Genomic DNA, 20,269 nt, shown 5'->3' with positions numbered 1-20,269 from the left:
TCTCCCTCACTCCCCTATCTGGTTTCTGGCCTTGTAAACCCTGAGAGAAGATGAAGCCAGATCTAGATGAGCCCCGCTCTATATAAGGCTTTGATAAAAAGCAGGAGTTCTCAGATTTAGGGATGATGCTCTGTCTGTATTTGTGGATGGTGGGAGGACTGTTGTCCAGAGCAAGGCAAAAGGAGTATGGACCTTACAGAGCAAGGACCGGAGTATGACCACGAGATAGGGGACAAATCCTGGCACACGAGGAAGGACTTCTCCATGGGAGGGACATTTGTAGAACAGCTTGAACCACAGTTGATTTTCAGCTCTTCCAGTTCTTGATTGGGGGTTCAAATGCATTCTCAGAGAAATAGAAAGGTAACTAGGTAAGACTTTGTGGGTCACAGCTGCCCAGCCACACTGGCTCATCAAAACTACCATTTTTCTCAAGGCTGATGAAGTAATGGACAGAGTGAAGGTTCTGATGGGGAGTACTTCAGTTCCTTCCTTAAGCAGGGAGGGTATTCTCTTTGTTTCTTAACTGATCACTGAAGAAGTGAGGGGCAGGAAAAAGAGCAGCTGCTCTATAGCACAGGCCTGTGCAGCCACTAGAAGCCACCTTGAGGGGCCAGGGCAGAGCATGGTACATAGATGTTGCTAAGGAGCTGTGTGGGCCTTCACCTTCCTCCCAGCTTGCTTCCTGGCATGGGAGCTGAGCTGGGGAGAGCTTAGGCTGATCGGGAGGGGTCTGGAGTTGGTAAGGCTGAGGAGGCTCAGAGCAGGAAGCCCTGGGGCTCTTAGGCCTTTTCTTCCAGTTAAAGTGCTCAGCAGAAACTAGAGGGAAAGAGAGGGGGAGGGGAGTGCTGCTGCTGAGGTGTTAAGAAAGGTCAAAGGCTAGGGGCCAGCAAAGGGCAAGACAACAGAGTAGAGCAAACAGGCCAAACCGGAAACTCTTCTGGCTTGTGAACCTGACTCCTTGCCTCCTGGAGGCCCCAGCAACAGCTGGCCAGGGCAGGGAGGACAACACACTCCGGGACTCTAACTCTGTTGAACAGTTCAAGATCCTCTTATCCTGCACCCCCAGGCACATGGCCCAAGCCTCTTGTGGTCTCTATGAGCAGATGGAGAGACAGTCACCCTTTGGCACATGGCACATTGGTTTTGATGCCACACCCATGCCACAAGAGAGGCAGGTAGCAGAGGATCTAGTACTAGGGTGCTCTTGGGGTTTCACTTCCAGCATCCCATTTAAGCAGAGCCAGGAAGAACCTTAGCTCTAATGCCTCATCTTACAACTGGGGAGATAGAAGCCTTTGAGGTCATGACTCAGTTCATACAGAAGAGGGCTGAGGCTGAGGAATGCCAGCCAGAGGAGTGGAGGCCAAGTCTGGGGACCATGGGTTGATTGACCCTTGATCTTCCCCATCACCTAGGGACAAAGCCAAGCCCCTAGTTGCCCCCTACTCCCTATCATCACTCATCCCCAGACAAGCCCCACCTTCTTCTGTGGACACATTTCAACCTCACCAAATCAGCTAATTATTGACAGTTGGTGAAGAGGAGATTTCACTTTTTCCTCCTGTTAAACTGCTCCTAATTAGTTCCCTGTCACCACGCTGGCTCGCCCGCCCGCCGCCGCCCATTCACAGTGCCTCATTAACCTTTTGCTCCTCTCCTGCCGCCTGCCAACAAGATGAGGACAAAAACAGATTGTCGAACAATGGCTCCGGCTTGTATGTGCAGCCCTATTCCCCAGCCCCGAGTTCCTGGGGGAGCATCCATGGGGAAAAGAAGAGGACTGGAGTAGAGGGAGAGCCCCAGAGGAATCAAGGAGGAGAGAAAAGAGGCCCAAAGAAAGAGAGAGGAAGAAACAGAGGCAGGGGTGAGAGGAGTGGGCCTTGGCCGAGGTACTGCTTCTTGCTCCCAGGAGGCATGAGGTTCATTAAACAAGGTTGGAAGCACTCCCAGGTAGAGAACGCTGGCTATAAGTATCACAGGGACAGTCACCTAGTCCAGCCTCTGTGGCAGCCAAGTTGATGAGCCCAGAGAGTGGGCATGTCCCAAGAGGGACCCAAGGCACCAGTGTAAATGTAAAAGGGACAGAGGTGCTCATATTTGCCTGGAACTCACAGCCCCAATCTCTAGAGAGGACAGGGCCAGAAAAACCACCACAAATCAGCCCTCCTCAGGACATAGGGAGGTTCTACAGCCTACCTGACCTAAAGTGGCCTTGGGGTAAGCACCAGCACATCCTTCTGCTGAATTTTCATCATAACCTTGCCCTCACCTGACACTTACTTACTGACTTCATGTTTACACTACAAGGATGGACCCTCCCTGTAACCAGAACCTACTGTATGACAACCCCACTTACAAGAAGAAGGAAAAGCACTGTCATGCATGGGGGGATTTGGGCTGGGAACAGATTTTTAGGTGCTGATGGGCCCACCCATGCCTAAAGGACTGGCCTGGACAAGACGGCCTTGGCAATTGTCCTTAATCTCCAGATCACAAGGCAGAAACCTTGCCCTACACAGGCTATAGGACTGAGGCCTAGCGGGAAACCAGACCATTTTCCTTAGTTCTCATACCCAAGCTCTAGAAGGCTCCCAGTCCCACATAGTAGCCCTCCTGTCTCCCAATAATTGATCAACTGTGAGTAAGAAAACATAGACTTATCTTCCATAAGTTTCTGTGAAAATGGACATGAATTCTCCATGAAGAGTAAGTGTGGAGGGGGACATTGAAATGTTCCTATCTGTGAGCAGTTTATGGTACACATTGGGCCTCTTCTGTTTATAGCAATATAGCAGTCTGGGAAGGGTTGTGAACATCTGCCTGGTCCAAAACCATCTCCATCATTGCCACTGTGCATCTTACACAAGATGCTCACACTTAAAGTGCTTCCGTCCCCGTCTCTGTAATCAAGAAATATTTGTCCCTACCTTGCAAGACACCATATTCTGAACACCTTAGCTTCTCATTACAGTGGACTAGCCTCTCTATTCTAGCCATGCTTTCCCACTTTGGGCAATGGTCACTCTATTCTTATTAATACCTTCTCTCAAGCTCCTGATCCCCTCTCACCAAATACCCAGGGAGTAAATTTTGTTATTCCTTCATACTTGACTATATCTGAGCTCACTTTTCTGAACATAAAGAGAAAACTGACCTCCATTTTACTTTCTAGACTACATATCTGACTATGTTCTCTAGTCACCAAGTCTCATCAGTTTATTTGCAGAGTTCCATCCCCTCTGGAATATCCTCAGCAATTTGCTTCTTTTTACTCCATCTGTATCCTCTCTCTGCTTTGGGCTGCCCCTGTCCTTTCTTAATGGTATTTTTTCCTCAGTGACATCATTCTCTCTTTGGCTTCAATTCCTCCCATGCTCTGGAGGTTGCATGTCTCTAGCTAAATCTCTCCAGAGCCATGAATGCATAATTCTAGCCATCTAGGTCACATCCCTTGATAGTCAATAATACTTGGAGTTGAAAGGCAGTAGGATTTAATATACAAGGCAGGCTGAGTTCCCAGAACACTGCCTGGTCTAATAGAATGTCAGTAGGTTGTTATTGGCTAGTAGATGGTCAGTATTATTATTTGCAATTTGACCCTCAGGGCTAGCTATTTGAGTAGGCAGAGATACTAATTTGAAAAGAGCAGACAAAACTCTCTTCCAGGAATTGAAAGGGGGATTAAAGTTCTTCCCGTGACTTCTGGGGTTGGTGAGTTGAATACCAACCCAATCACTACAGACCAGCCAATCTAGGAACCAGTTCCTAAACTCGATCTCCAAGTCTCCTAATGAATTAATTAGTGTTTCAGCGATTGCTTCTGTTGACAGCCTTGGTGGCTTTTGGCAAGGTTGGGTCAGCCCAAGCAAGTCCAGACTTATTGTGGCAAATCCCACTGGCTTCTGGGATGTAAGACGTGATCCCTGTACAACAGAAGCACCTCATTAGAATTAATTGGGAGGATGAATGGGGGAATGAGGTCTTCTTAGTCAACTGGCTGATAGCCTGGGTGCCATGGGTCACACACCTCAAAACACCCCATAATACCCAGCTTAGCCTGCACCCTGGTGGGGTCAATGCAACTGGATGGGGAGCTCTAAAAAGTATATTCCTAAGTTCCCTTCCCAAAGGATGGAGATCTATTAGACAATGACCAATAGTCTTCCAAATCTGAAGAAGCTTGGGTTGTGATAAGAGGACTTTGGTTAGCTGCCCAGAAGAATTAATGACCCCACTTATTTGAGTAGGCATAGGGAATAGGAATCTCAGCTTGAATGGAAAGCATTAATGAGGTTGACTCTGGACCAGCTCTCTTCACTGGGAGTGTTATCTCCAGGAGATCATGTATCATGTCAGCAAGTGGTTTCTCTGATCTTGAACTGGTCCCATGACTGTTGTGGGCCTTCATTTCCCAGTAGAGTCAGGCTCTGTAGGCTTTCCAGCTGTGATGGTCTCTAGTTTGGTGGTGTGGGATGCTTTCTGTGACCTGGATCCTATACCATGCAGGCAAGTAGGGCTTCCCCGATGGTGGTGCAATGAATACAGGCAGGATTCAGATTCTGGCCTGGAATCTCAGGCTCAGGCTGACGGTAGAGAGAGGTGACTTCCAGGAATGCCAGGCTTAGCCTTTCAGAGAGGTGGATGCCAGGGACCACAGAGGAATATTTTCCTGAGTATCCTCTGTCTTGTCTTCAGAATTTCTAGGCAACCTGCAGACCTGGGTCTGGAAGTTCTCAATGTTGGGCTCATGTTACACATCTGGGCATTTCCATCTCCTCCCTGCCCCTACATGCATCCAGACACTATATGCCAGGAGAGTGCCTCTAAGAAAGGAGCCTCACCCCTCCCCCTAAGTTGTCTCCCTGAAATTCTGGGTTCGGTGGAGGAAAGCAACCCCCACCAGGTACCTTCAGAACTGGAACTCCATCTCCTGCTCTACAGCCCTGAGACTCTAATCCTCATCCTCTAGTCCAGCTTCTTATTGACACCTTCTCAACTTTTATTGAGATTGATGCCATCACCTCTCTTGGTGCTTTCCTGCAGCACAGCCAGTTCTGAAATCACACATTTAGAAGTGCCCCCTCCCTGACCACAGCCCTAAATTGCCATGAACAGAGTTACTCCAAACACCATGCTGATTCTTTGCCTCCTTGGGTCTGCCCTTCTCCTTTGGCTTTCCATGCATTTGCACCACCTGTCATTTGTACCTGCTGTCAACCCCTCTCCTGCCTGCCTCTGTGGGAAGGGGGCTCTTCCCTTCTAAGGCTGGCTGGCCCTTTGTATGCCCTGGGCCCTTTCTCTCTTTACAGACTTTGTTCTCCCATGTCCTCAGTTTTCCACCTGGTGCTTCCCTTTTGCATTTACAAAACTCACCCCAGACATGGATATTTCAAAGAAGAAAAAGGCACTGATATAAAGCTCCCTAGATTCCTGCAGCTGCAACCAATATGGGCCTCTTCCTCATTTTCTTTCTCCATGGTAAGCCTCATCTCTTACCTGAATTCCTCAAAGACAGTCAGCCTTCTTTGCCTGAAGGACAGTGGGTACTCTGCAGCCTCACTGAGTTTGGACAGCTCATCTACGCGGATGCCATTCAGCATAGTTCTTCCCTTACCAGGTTTTTTTGTTGTTTGTTTTTGTTTTTGCCTGGTACTCTCTACTCCTGTCCCCACAGTCCATGCCCCTTTCCCAGATCCAGACCCAGAACCAATTTCCCACAGGACACCTCCATTTGCAATTCCAGAGACTCTTTGTACCCATGGACTGTCCTCCCTCAACCTGCCACCTCCATGTGTCTCCATCTTGTTACGCAGTACCTACATCTGTCTTCTGCTTTCAAAACCAGAAAGCCAGGCATACATGCTGCTGGCTGTCTTTTCCTCCCACCACATGCAGTTCTTCATGAAATCCTCATGAAACGGCCGCCCAACTCTCTCCCTGAAAAGCCCCACTTCTCCATGACCACTGCCAACAGCCTGGTCCAAGCTGCCATCATCTCTGGCTTGGATACCCGCCACAGTCTCCTGATGGTTCCCTTCTCCTCCAGAACTGCAACCCAGCCTCACGATGCAGCTACAGGGCCTGTTCAAAATCAGGAATCTGTGCTTCTGCTTGGGATAACTTTTGGGATGACATCTACCTTTTTTCTGCTTTTGTTTCCAAGTGGCCCACCTGAGCCCAGTACACCTTACCAGGTCTATGGCATCTTGCTCCACTCCCTGCTCGGTGCCAATTTCAATCAGCTCTTGAGACATGCCATGTGCTGCCTTACCTCAGAACCTCACACCAACTGGTCCCCAGCCCATGTGCCCAGCTTCCAGGCATGGGGGCATTCCCTTCCCCTCCAGGTTCTGGTGTGCTATTGTCTCCTATATCCAGCTGGAGCTCCATCCTAACCTTCTTGAGCTTCATTTTCTTTTCCTTCCTCCCTACATTCCTCCCTCCCCCCTCTCTTCCATTCTCTTTCCCTCCATCCCCCCTCCCTTCTCTTTCCTCTCTCTCCTTTCCTCTCTCTTCTTCCCCCCCCTCTTTCTTTCTCTCTCTTGTGATTTCTTTCTTTTTCTTGCCAATATAGGACTTGAACTCAGGACTTGTCTCTAAGCTTTTTCACTCAAAGCTAGTGCTCTACCAGTTTGAGTGTCCCTTGGTTTTCTGGTGGTTAACTATAGATAAGGATCTCACACACTTTCCTGCCTAGCCTAGCTTCGAACCATGATCCTCAGATCTCAGCCTCCTGAGTAGCTAAGATTACAGGCATGAGCCACCAGTAACTGGCTTCCTTTAGCATTTCTGTTTGTGACTAGAGCCCTACCACTTACGCCACAGCTCTGTTCTAGCTTTTGGGAGGTAAACTGGAGATAAGCATCTCATGGACTTTCCTGCCCAAGCTGGCTTCAAACTGTGATCCTCAGATCTCAACCTCCTGAATAGCCACAATTACAGATGTGAGCCATCAATGCCAACCTTGAACTTCATTTTCAATTTACTATTTCATCATTGTGTTTATTATTGAACCTTCAACTCAGGGCTCAGAGCCTGGGCCAGTCTCATTCATTTCATTTTTTTTTTTTTATGTCATGGGACTTGAACTCGGCATGGGCTCTGTCTCTGAGCTCTTCAGCTCAAGGCTACCACCCTACCCTTGAGCTAAGCCTCACTTCCTATTTTCTAGAGGTTAATTGGGGATAAGAACCTCAGATTCATTTGTGCCTGAGCTGGCTTTGAACTGTGAGCCTCAGGTCTCAGCCTCCTGAGTAGCTAGGATTACAGGCGTGTGCCACTGGGCCCAGCTATCATTTCTTTTTTGTGTGTGTGTGTCAATCGTGGGACTTAAACTCTGGGCCTGGGCGCTGTCCCTGAGTGCTTCAATTTAAGGCTACCATCCTACCTCTGGAGCCACAGTGCCACTTCTGTTTTTCTAGTGGTTAATTGGAGATAAGTCTTATGGACTTTAGTGTCTGGGCTGGCTTTGAACTGTGATCCTCAGGTCTCAGCCTCCTGAGTAGCTAGGATTATAGGTGTGAGCCACCACACCCCAGCCATTAATTTTTAACTATAGTGCTTCACATAGTACTATGGGTTAACACTGCACAAATACTTATTAACAAATGACCCAACTGTCCCCCCTCCCCCCTTGCTACCAAGAAATCCCAACACTGACCTCTGACATCTGTGGAAAGAGGCTGATGGCCAGCGGCAGGGCCAGGCCAAAGGCTGCCAGGCACACGAGGCTTTGCACGGGCAGGAGCAGCCTTGGACGTGCCTGTAGGAGAGCTGTCCTGTTGGGGAGAAGAAGAAGGAGTCCTATGAGGCCCAAAGAAGGAGTGAGCTGGTGCTAGCCACCATACTGGGTCCCACTCCATCTCAGGTCCAGGACGCATGGCCACGTAGCCAGTGCCTGCCTGCAGCTAAATAGACATAATGGAATTCCATCTTTGGGTCCTTCTGCAATTGTCACTGCTCTCCCTAGGCCGGGACATGGAAGACACTGTTGTACCTTTAGCTACTCATGTCAAAAATGGACACATGTAGGAGACCCACACAGTGTGCACACACCAGGGTATAAGATCACTTGCAGTGGCACTTCATAATTCAATAGCAAACAAACCAGAGTCAGTGTGGTAGAGCTGAGGGTAGAGTTGGGAGCAAAGCACACACATACATATACATACATGCACACACACATAGCTCAGAAGAGGCGATCCTGTCCTATCACTAGGAGCAGAAGATAGTCCACTGACAGTCTTACCAGCTTCTACTCAAGAGCCATGGGGAAGGAAAATCAAATCTGTCAGAGACAGTTGCTCCTAGCTTTCATCTTCAGAATACTTTGCCAGCTTTATCCTTAGTATATCATACTTGGTACCCACTCCTCCTAACAGCAGTCTTGGGAGTTGGGATTCCTGGACATGAAGGAGGCATATAAAACCTCTCTTTCAAGAGTCCTGAAGTTCTTAATCTCCAGGACAGAATGGGTTCCCCAAACAAGAGTAGAGGCCATCCATATGGCCTCTAACCAGCACACCTGCACCATGCTCATAGGAGCTACTTGGCATTCCATTTAGGAGGTCCAGGGGTGCCAGCAGTATGGACTGTATGCCACAGGATATTCGATGGACACTAAATCTGACCTTAAAAGTTACATCAACACACTGTGACCAGCTCCTGGTATAAAGGGATATATTGGCGCTCTGTCCCTCCCCCATTTGAGTAGGCCTGGCTCTGATCAGATCCCTGGATCTTAAATGATTACCAAAGGCTCTCTGTGTTAAGGGTTTAGTCTTCAAGTAGGTGTTGTTGAAGCTGGGCACAAGTGGCTCACTCCTAGCTACTCAAGAGGCTGAGATCTGAGAATAGAAGTTCAAAGCCAGCCTAGGTAGAAAAGTCCCTGTGAAACCCTTATCTCCAACTGAGCACTCAAAAACTGAAAGTGGTACTGTGGCTCAAGTGCTAGAGTGCTAGCCTTGAGTACAAAGGGGCTCAGGGACAGCATCCAGGCCCTGAATTCAAGCTTCACAACCAGAAAAAAAAAAAAAAGTAGGGCCTACTAAGAGGTCTTCAGGTTACTAAAGGAATGAATGAGACATCACCCATTATCTCTCTTCACTTTCTGGCCAACAGGGGATTGAGTCTGAGCTCCCTTCCATGGGCCCAAACAACATGGCCAACAGATCATGGGTGGAATGCTCTGAAACCATGAGCCAAATAAATATTCTCCTTATAAATTGATGAGCTCAAGCATTGGTTATATGTAACTACTACCTTAAGGAACAGGGCCTCAGCGTGTGGGTGTGTGGGTAGGCAAAACCCCTGTACACTCCTACCTTTTGGAACACTTATCCCAAGAGCTCCAAATTGGGAGCAGTGGTTCTCATTTCCATGTGCACTGGTATGCTCTCACAGCTGGTTAAAAATGCAAATTCCGGACCAGGAGTTTGGTCTAATGGTAGAGTGCTTGCCTAACATGCATGAAGGCCCAGGTTCGATTCCTCGATACCATGTATATAGAAAAAAAGCTGGAAGTGGGGCTGAGGCTCAAGTGGCAGAGCTCTGGCCTTGAGGAAAAAGTCCAAAGACAGTGCTCAGGCCCTGAGTTCAAGCCCCATAACTGGCAAATGCAAATTCTTAAGGGCCTCTTGAGTAAGATGATCCTAGGTCTCAGACCCCCTATCATGAGTCTTAAAGTGGTGGTTACTTTGGATGAAATCCATGCCAGGATGCTCCCACTCAGGTATTAATAAAGATTCAATGACTCATCACTTCTGTGAACATAAAAGGGTCAGCCCCAAGTGTTCAGTAATTCTGTTACCATTATAGCTGTGGTTATTCCCCACACTATTGATGCGAGGGACTTAAGATTCCTGTGGCCAAGCTGTCCTCCAGCTCTTCCCAAAAGCCAGAGATAAAGCCAAAGTAGAGCCAAAGTTTAAGCACAGGATGAAGATGACTACATCAAGCTCAAATCCAGCAGCTCTCCTCCTGATCCATGCTAGCCCCTACCTCCCAGGACTAGTGCAAAGCCTCCTGGACTCCTGGAGGGATTAGGGGAGGCTGTTTTCAGCCCTGAGTGGGCTTCCAGCTGAGATCAACTTCTAAGCAGAACCTCGGAGGGTGGGTCACACAGTTCACTCTCTAGCTAAGGTAAGGCTGCCTTCCTGTTTCAGTGGCAGTAGCAGGAAAGTATAAAGTTCCTGAGGCACAACTTTGAGGGTCACTGAAGGCAGGAAAGGTAGGAGGGAAATGAAACTCTTCCAGGTCTGTGAGGGACAGGACCTGGATTTAGTCCTTGCTACTTACTTGAGGGTCAAGGGGACACCAGACAGAACCTCTTTCAAGTGGTTTGTGACCTTGACTCCTCTCAAGAGGGTGTCTGTCTGAAGTCTCTTTATGGACATGGGGGGGGTGTTCAGAAAGCCCCCAAGCCTAAATTCTCAACTGAGGATGGAGGTCCGAGGCTTCAAGCAAAGTGGAGTCCTTTTAGCCCAGAACGGGAGTGAACACAGCAGGATGGGGGAGGGGAGGAGGAGAGGGAAATGGCAGGAAAGGATTGGAAAGGCAGCTGGGGGAGTTAAAATATGCAGATGGAGAGATGTGCGAATGCCTGGAGAAAGGAAAGACCCGGATCCCAGGGAGTGAAGGAAGCTGGGGGAGCGGATTCAGGGACCCACTGTGGGTGCTGCCTGGACCCTCACATGGCTTAGATCCAGCCTGGTGTGGTTTTCCTCCTCATCCCAGGCCCAGGGCTACAAGCATGGAATAAATGGTGGCTCTCTAGATCTGGCATATGTACCTGCCTTTGAACTGGATGGTGTGTGGGAGTGGTAGTTATGAACTGGATAGTGGTGGGGTTCACATGTCAGAAGCATCCCAACCCTGGGTCCAAACCCAGCTAATAGATGCTGTGGAGAGGGCATGGAGTGTGAACCCTACTCTTGCAGGGATGGTAGGGGCAGAGGATGCTCTCTGGGGCGCCTGGGGCCCTTAGAGACTATCTTTCAATCTCAGAGTCAAGGGAAAACATTTGCTAAGCTTCACTTCCATCTTACCCTAGCAGAAGGCCTAGGCTCCTTGGCTCTGAGTGCTCCCAGAGTGGATAAACTGAGGCCAGAGGCAAGCAAGTTGGATCCTATCCCCGCCCCCCCCCCCACACCCAGCCACACAACAGCTGGTCTCCCAGTGAAGTGCATTCCTTCAGCACTCAGAGCGCAGTTTTCGTTTGCACTCCATTAATTTGCAAGTAGGCTGCTTTGTAAGTGTTCTTTTGTCTTTTCTCCCAGCCGGTCCAGACCCCCTCACCCAACCCGGGCAAGGCGAGGGTGGGGGGGAGCATGGGGGGTTGCCTCTCCCACTAGATGAAAATGAGGTACTTGCGAAGGCCCTACAAAGAATACAAAATGCCAAGCCCCAAAGGGCAAGGTGATGAGAGGAAGTGTTCATACTTTTCGAGGAAACTGAGGCTAGGGAAAGCTCCATGACTATAGCACACTGACAGAAAGTGGCTGAACAAGAGCCTAGATTTCATTTTGTTACTAGATATCGCAGCTCACTCCACCTTTCTTACCATTCACTCCTGAGATGTTCACACTATATGTAAACCTAGGAAGTCTTTGAGACATGAACTACAGGTCTTATCTTGATATTCTTTGGGGAATGCTGGGCTTAGACTTTCTTCTTCCCCAGAGAGCCCCTCAAGAACTCCAGGAAAGGACCAAGCACTTTCAAGATTGCCAGGAGCCTCAAATAGCTAACCTTTCACTACCCTTCAGAGACCTTCTTTGGAGCCCAAATGGATCCAGACAATGTGTCACCCTAGATACCAGGCTGGAAAGGTTCAGAACTGGAATAATTACAGTACCATCTCCTAAGGCTCCCAAAGCAAAGTTTAAGTCCTCAAAGAAATGAGACCGTAATCACCATTCTATTTTCTGCAAATTCAGCTCATATACAGACTGGGAAGGCAACACAAATCATGCTGGTGCGCTCCCCCCCTAATTCTGGCTGAAGTACAGGTCTGTGGGTGATCTTAGCTGAACCAGCTTCCTACCTCCTCCTGCTTCTAGTTCTCAGGCTGTGAATGCAACTTTCTGAGACAGGACAAAGCTACAGCCCAGATGAACACAGGATGTCCTGCAATGCTACAGCCCAGTGACCCACGTTCCCTCGGGGCAGAGAGCTTCCATGGTCCTTCAGAGCAGCGTGACAGCAGCCATAGGTAAATGGTACGCCATCTCCCTGAGCAGCTTTCCTAAGCCCTAGGAGACCAGCTTGCCACAAATCCTAGGCTTCCAATGCCCTTCAATGCCTATTTGTGAATAAGGATGTTTCACCCATGCTGTGAATTCTGTCTCACCATACTGGTAGAAGTGCGTAGCAAGCCTGCTTCACAGGTTCAAGGTCCAAAATTCAGCAGAAATGAAGACAGAATGCTTGCCTTCCTCATTCACTCCTGTCTCTTTGTCAGTGCTTCATTATTGGTATTTGGGGACAATTTCAGTTTATGAGGGGCTATATACACAAGGGCCAGGGCATAAAAGATTGCCCTCTTCAGAGCTGTTTAGTTTTGTCCATTGCCGGCTTCCATACCACATGATGCTCATGAGGATCATGATGATGATGTTGAAGTTTTGAAGATCTAACCCAGAGCCTTTAGCATGTTAGGCAAGTGCTCTGCTTCTGAGCCACATCTCCAGTCCCAGACTTTTTTTCAATTCCAGTGCCTAATACACGCCTGCTCAGGAATCCCCAGAGGCTCCCTCTTCTAGAGTAAGAGAGGGTTCATCTCAGCTGGGCACACAGGGCCACTCATTTAGCCCCCAATATGCTTTGCTTCCGCCAGGTTGGACCCCTCCAAGCTAGAAAGCTCTCTCTCTCTCTTCTTCAAAGTCCTGTCCTGATGTTGGGTTCAGCATAGCTCTTCTCCACCTCAGAACCCTGTGCTATGGAGCCCCTCCTGCTGCTTCCTCTTAAATCTCCTGCTGGCCCCATCATACACTGCCTGGCTCACCTGTAGCTGATTTATATCCTTGTTTTCCTGAGATCAGACCCAATGGAGGGCAGGACCCAAATCCATGCTGATGATATCACATGCTCTTAACACCTGAGAGCAGCCAGGGTGACACAAGAGCCCAGACCAGCCAACCACCCTTGATCATCCTGGCTCTGTCATTCTCTGTAATTAGAGGACATACTTGTCTTTGTCTTCCTTTCCAAATCTGTAAAATGGTGAGCTCACCATACCTCGGCACACTGTGAAGAGGATTAACTGAGAGCACTCATTCATTCTTTTATTTGTTTGTTCAACTCATACTGAACATCTACAGGAGCTAGGGGGTGTACCTCAGTGGTACAGTGCTTGCCTAGCATGTACAAATCCCTGAATTCCATCCCCAGGACTATTGTGATGATAATGATGATGATGGTAATAATCACAGCTAGCTGTTATATTGGTAACTGTAAGAATAAGAAGGTCCATGATCTAGAAAAATCCTAGGTCCCCTGTGTCCTTGTCCTACACTGTCCTCAATTTTAAACACTGCCTGGGGAGAGCGGAAGGAGCAGGGTGCGTGGGGCGGGGACAGCACCTTCTCACCACCACCCTAACAAGCCAGTGCTCTGCACTCCAGTGTAGCTCCTTCTGCCAGTTCCTTAAGACCTTCCTTGCTCCTGACCTTCTCCTTGGTCTCACCTAAACATAGGGTCTGCCCAAACTACAGGTGGGTTGGCCCAAGCTCCTCCCCTGTTGGTTCAGTCCCTTCTTCAACAGCATCAGTTTCCATTACTCAAATTTACGTTCATTAATTAAGAGAACTGCTCTACTACTGCTATCATAATAATACGCATGTGCTCTTTTTTAAGTGTGTGTATGCTGGTCCTCAGGCTTGAAACCTGGGCTTGAGTGCTGTGCTTGAGATTTTGTCTTCAAGGCTAGTGCTCTACTACTTAAGCCAAATCTCCACCTTTGGCTTTGGGATGTTTAATTAGAGATAAAATTCTTACAGTCTTTCCTACCTGGGATGGCTTCAAATCATGATCTTCTGATTTCAGTCTCCTAAGTTCCTAGGACCAACCACAGTACTCAGCTATGTTCACTTATTCTTTTTTTTCTTTCTTTTGCCAGTCTTGGGCCTTGAGCTCAGAGCCTGAGCACTGTCCCTGGGCTTTCTCAAGGCTAGAACTCTACCACTTGAGCCATAGAACCACTTCTGGCTTTTTTTCTATGCATGTGGTACTGAGGAATTGAACCAGGGTCTTCGTGTAGGTTAGGCAAGCACTCTACCACTAGGCCAAACTCCCAGTCCTGTTCACTTATTCTTTATAGAAATGACTAATATGCATCCTTAGAATATCTCCCTGAGCCAGATGCCAGTGGCTCACATCTGTAATCCTAGCTACTCAGGAGGCTGAGATCTGAGGATCACGGTTCAAAGCTAGCCTGAACATGAAAGTCCCTTAGACTCATCTCCAATTAATCACCAGAAAACTGGAAGTGGCGTTGTGGCTCAAAGTAGTAGAGTGCTAGCCTTGAGCTGAAGAGCTCAGGGACAGCGCACAGGCCCAGAGTTCAAACCCACAACCAACAAAATAAATAAACAAACAAATAAACAAATGTCTCTCTGAATGGGAAATTATGGTTCCTGTTTCAAAAGTGAAGAAACTAAAGCTCATCAAGGTGCTGAGTTATTTCATGGTGGATGCTTTCAAGGAGTAGTGCTAACCTCAAATCTTATCTTCCTATCCTGTATTGTTTGTTGAGTATATATGTTCTCCAATTCTCTCTCCCTCCCTCCCCTCCCCCTTTCTCTCTCCTTCTGACACACAGACAACTCCCTCAGACTGCCAGCCCCTCAGAACTGGGCCAGCCTTGTTCACAGACTGTCTCTGGGATAGTCTGTGGCTAGTCACATGGGATCTGCACAGCATACGTCCATGAATTCTCAAGGAACCATTGCAGCCTCACTGTCTGGGAGTCTGAAAATGGAGCAGGATATTTTCCATCCTTGAAACAAAACAAGCAAGCTGTCAGCAGCTCCCTTCCTTTACCCTGGGCCCACGGGTTCCTCTTCTTACTGTCCTCCCCAAAGGCTCCTCCATCCTACCACCAAACTTACTTCTCCAGCACGGACATGACGATGGGAGGAAGCACCAAGATGGGCATGGGCAGGACCACACGAGTCAGGGCTGTCTCCAGCAGGGCCTGCAGGGAGGGGAGACAGGTGGTGGTGAGAGGGGTTGGGATGGGGGTGAGGGGCAGCCACCTGGCAGTAAACTCCTGCCCTGGAGCCCTAGGTGTGTGTGTGTGTGTGCACATCTGGCAGCATGGAATTATTCATGGCATGGTTCACTAGTCATATTCTAGACACCAGAAAAAAAATCATCTTCAGCTTCTTACCACACACATTTGAAAAGAGCAGATTCCTGTCACCTGCCATGTGTGGGGAAAGGTGGCAATAGAAGCAGCGGGGCAGGGACACCAGCACTCAGGAGGTCCATGGAAGACCTTCTTTGTTTTGAGACACTCTCAGAACAAAGCAGGAGCAGGGCTTGGTGTGGTAGCTCACGCCACTAGCACTAGCCACTTAGAAAGCTGCTGATTGCCATTTGAAGCAGACAAATCTGCAAGAGTCTTATCTCCAATCAATCAGCAAAAAACTAGAACTGGAGGCATGACAGAATACCAGCCATGAGTGAAAAAGCCTGGCAAAAATACTAGGCCTTGAGTTCAAGCTCCAGTGTACACACACACACACACACACACACACACACACACACACGAGCAAGAAGTCAGTTGTGGTTAACACCTATAATCTTAGCTGCTCCAGAGGCAGAGGTAGGAGGATCTTGGTACTACACTACACCAGCCTCGGAAAAAGCTGAAGTATAATTAAAGAATGCTTGGGGACATAGCCTAAGCGGTAGGGTTCTTGCAAGCATCCTACTCCAGTATCACAGAACAACCAATCAACAAAATAATAGCAACAAAAATGAAGCAGGTATTGTAAGAGCCAGAACAAACAACTAGAGCCAGCTGAGCCACATAGGGCGGGGTGCTGAGGAGCAGGAATTGATCCTGGGTGTGTACTTATTGGAGATTCAGAAGGCTTGGCATCTCCTGGCTCTGGAAACAAGTTTCTACTCAGCACCTCAAGGGTTTCTATGTAGGCTCTGGCTGGGCCTTTGCTCTTGGAGAACCCAAGGGATTCCTGAGGATCACAGTATGGTCACAAGACAATATAGCTGTAGTTCTGTGTTTGTACAGTCACGGTGGGGAGTCCCTTTAGCCCTATGGCTCCCATCCTCAGTGGAGGCCACAGAGATGGCTCAGATACCATCAATCCCTAGTTTTTCTCCAGGCGGCAAGAAAACAGTCAAGGTGGACTGAAGGAAGCCCAGAGCTGCAGGAGCTCGTGAGGAGGAAGGATGAGCTTTCAGCCATCAGAATGAAGGCTGGGAAAGCACAGGATATGGGTTTTAAATACATGTGCTAGAGTGGATGGGCACAGTGAAACCAGAGGTAAATGAGGGTCTTGTATGAACACTCTACAAACCACGCAGTGGCCTTTGCAAGCCTGAAATCCCTGTGCTTGGGTGAGGTAGCCCATTAATCACACTGACTGCCCTTACTTAGGCTTCCTGTTCATTCCTGGGAGGATGTGGAGGCCTCAGGAGGGCCGTGGGGTCCTGGGCCTTAGGCTGGGGAGAAAGCCCTGGGGATTCTCCTCTGCCTTCATCAATTAACACCTCAACTGAAGAGTTGGGTCCTGAGGGGCTGAGACAAGAAATGGAGACTTTTCTTAGTGTGGATGAGAGGGAGGTTGACGTGAGGGACCATCAGAGGGGACATGTTTGATTGGGGACAGACTGTGAGGCCTAGGACTCATACACAGGGGGGCTGGGGTAGAAGACGATGAGGAGGAGACATCCACGGTACAAAAAAACAGAGTAGTATGGTGATGCACATGTTATGGGAAAGCCAATCCTTTTCCAGGGTCCCTGGAGCCCCCCCCCCCCAGCCAACCTACATGTCTGGCTGCGATCTTGGAGGAGCCCACAAGGTTACCATCAGCATCCAGGACATCAATCCCTTCCTCTAGCTCCCCATACCGCATCAGGACCACATTGCAGATATTGGCACTGGCTGGAGAGAGAGAGAGAGACAGAGAGGTGCAGATAGCAGTGTAAGGTAGAGGATGGCTTTCTACTTGGCTCCATCCCTGCTCAGGCCACAGGGTGCTGAGGATGTGGTTCTGTTGTCCTGTTAGCCTGGGGAGGGATCTGGAACCCCTCGGGAACCTGGCAAGTAAAAATAACAGGTGTGAGAGGGAAAGTATTCAAGGCTCAGAGAGCTACCACTAGGAAAGGAGCTGCCTTCTTTTTCTCCAGGGCAGGCCCTGTAGACAGATGAAGTAGCTTCCGTTCTAGGAGAGTCTCAATAGCGTCCTCTTTGAGGTCTGGTGTTCCATCACCAGCAACTCAGCCCCCTGGGCCACCCAGGCTCTCTTGAAGTGCTAGTTTCTGCATTGCATATTCAGCCCTCCTGCCTCTGCTCAGAGTGAATCAAATTCCCAGAGATTTGCATCCCTGACAGCAGGTGCCAGAGCAGGCAGGAACCTCAGCGCTCACCCAGCACCACCCCCTCATCATATGGATGGAGACTGAGATTCAGAGGGGAGGGGGAACTTTTCTGAGGTCACACAGAAAAGTGGGACAGAGCAGACTACCCACAGTGCCTAAACCTCTATCTACCCAGGAGCAGCAGAGACATAGGGCCAGGCAGAGTTCCTCAGTGGATAAGTTCCTTCATTTGGTCACTCCTCTTCCTGAGGGCCATGGGGACTGGGATAGAGGAGGCTCCAGGCTCCTTAGTAAAGCACTAGATCTGGAGTCTGGGGGACATTCATTAGTTAGTGACTAGCACAGGGTGCCTCTTCTTGCCCTCCTCCACTGGGGTTCACTGGGTTTGTTGTGGGGTGCTGGTGCAGATCTAGCCTGAACTCCTCCAGCCCTGCTTCAGGATGGAAGTGGGGAGACTTGGGGGTAGTAGGCGGGTGGGAAGTAGGGGGGTGACAAACGCAGAGCCCGCCTGCTCCACTCCTCCCCCCAAAGCGCCTTGCTGTGTTTAAAGTTTTAATTTTTGCTAATTAATGTCAATTAATTTTGTATAATGAGTGTTTAATTTTGGGGAGTGTGTGAGCCTGGGAGCGACTGCAGTTCTGGGCTGTGAACGCTGATTAGCATCAACACCTGCTGCTTCCCCCCCTCTGGTGGGGGGGGCGCCCGGGTTTGGGGAGCTGGAGGGGTGGCAGGGCCCAGTGGGAAGGAAGAGTAGGAGGGAGCCCACAGATGCTCCTGAGGTCAAAGCCCATGGCCCGGGGCCCCTCAGGCCGCAGTGCTCACAGCAGGGGGGACAAGGCCTCTGAGGATGGGGGGTGGCTTGCAAGCTTGGGTCCTCGGATCCTGCGCCGCTATTGCCAGAAAGGGAGGCGGTGGAATCAACCGAGGCTAAGACCGAGAGGCTCTGCAGTCTTTGGAGAGGAAAAGCAGGAGAGCAGAGCACAGTTCTGAAATGTATTTAGAGCACAGATGTCATCTGTGCGTCTCCGCACCGGGGGACGCGAAGCCCGCTGGCGCCCTCCAGCCTCCCGGCCGCCGCCAGCCCCAGGCCCCGCCCGGCCCGGCCGCGCTCACCTGTCCCCACACTGGCTTTTAAAGCAGGGGCCATTCTGGGGAGACATTTGGCCACGTCTGGAGACATTTTTGGTTCCCAAGATCTGGAAGTGCGGATGAAGGTGCTACTAGCACGTAGGAGGTGGGGTGGCGAGGGCTGCTAAATGTCGCGTGGCTGGAAGGACAGCTCCACGAGAGAGTATTGGTCCTCAAATGTCAACCGTGCTGGTATCGGGCAGTTCCGATCTCCACCTTCACCGCGGCCGGAGGATTAAGGGAGCGCAGCGGGGAAGGACCGGAGGAGGGGGCCCTCCCGGCTCGGGTCTGGGCTCGGGTTGGGCGGTGTGCTTCCGGGCTCAGCCCGGGACGCAGGGCGCTCCGAGGCCCGGAGGGCCTTGGCACCCGGCCGCGTCGGCGCGCGCCCTCTGGCGGTCGGAGACGGGCGCTGCGCCCCACGCGGCGGCTGCCAGGTTCCCTTCCCGGTCCCCGGGGCCGGGAGAGGGCTTCCTGCCCTGAGAGCGGGGCAGGGATCCCGCCGAGATCACCTTCCACACCGCCGCCGCCATTTCAGGCCGCGCCACCTTGGTTATGTGACTCTGGGCACAGGCTGCAGCCACACCTCTACCAGGTGGGAGGAAGCGGAAGACAGTGAACATGTCTGCGGGCCCCATCGTGTATGGATCCATGTGAGAACGACTGGCAGACAGACTAAGACGACAGCGGGTGGGCTTGGAAGTGTAGACCAGCCCCAGGTTCATGGGGGGCATCTCACAGTTCCCAGGTGTGGACTGCAGACGTGCCGAGGCAGACAAGGGCTGGACTCAAACTCAGAGCCATGGGAGACCAAAGATGAAGCGCCAAGCAAAGGCCAGCCTCCTTCCTCCCCCGCGGGGCAGCTCTCCACCACGGGACTGGGCCCAACCTAAGCTACATGGATGCAAAACAAACACACAAAATCCCCAAACAACTTAAAGCCCACTTCTGAGTGATGGCAGCTCCCTGGCTTCCCACGGGAATGGTGGCCTTTGTGGATGTCCACGCCCTATAATCTCTTGTGAACATGTACAGAGCACGTGCATTTGTGCGCACTTCCACCATGCCTAGTCATGAGCAGCAAGAACACACGGCTGGTACACGCCAGGTGGAGGGGAGGGAAAGGGCAGAGGAGAGGGGAGGAGAGGAGAGGGGAGGGGTGGGTGGGGGAAGAGGAGAGGGGAGGGGAGGGGAAGAGGGGAAATGAGAGGGGGAGAGAGGAGGAGAGGGGAAGAGAGAGAGGAGGGGAGGGGAGGAGAGAATCCATAGGTTTTTTTGTGTTTTTTTTTTCCTGACACACAGGCAAGATATACTATTGACAGTATCATCAGGTTAATTAAGCAGTCTGTTAGAGATAATGTTAAGAAAGCTGGCACATTTTCAACTCAGATTGACACCATTCAAGACTCAAACATAACTGATGTTGGAGCAGCAATGCTTGGAAATGTCATGAAAGGAGAGAGACAGAGACAGAGACGGAGTAGAGAGAAAGGTTGTTTCCGGCTGACTTGAGCTCAGTATGAAGTCCTGAGGAAAACGTACTTGACTGCTACAGATGTTCTCACATCTG

At 50.1% G+C, this 20,269-nt stretch overlaps 1 protein-coding gene across 2 annotated transcripts in view; it reads right to left on the bottom strand.

Moving 5' to 3' along the window:
• The window catches only part of Sfxn5 (sideroflexin 5), a 112,407-nt gene that overhangs the window by 9,265 nt on the left and 82,873 nt on the right, over positions 1–20,269 (bottom strand). Inside the window, exons 11-13 of one of the 2 annotated variants that reach the window (XM_090336702.1) lie at positions 17,022–17,137; positions 15,111–15,196; positions 7,664–7,781 (exon numbers count right to left, since the gene is read on the bottom strand). In XM_090336702.1, coding sequence (XP_090192828.1) covers positions 7,664–7,781; positions 15,111–15,196; positions 17,022–17,137 — 320 coding nt within the window. The remainder of the gene's footprint in view (positions 1–7,663; positions 7,782–15,110; positions 15,197–17,021; positions 17,138–20,269) is intronic. The other variant, XM_090336703.1, reaches the window with a different exon arrangement.

This window comes from Megascapheus bottae, chromosome 7 (genome assembly GCF_031878675.1).
Source record: "Megascapheus bottae isolate mThoBot1 chromosome 7, mThoBot2.hap1, whole genome shotgun sequence".
Taxonomy (NCBI): Eukaryota; Metazoa; Chordata; class Mammalia; order Rodentia; family Geomyidae; genus Megascapheus; species Megascapheus bottae.
Note: the sequence above shows the minus strand (reverse complement) of the source record. Positions and strands in the feature narration are given on the sequence as shown.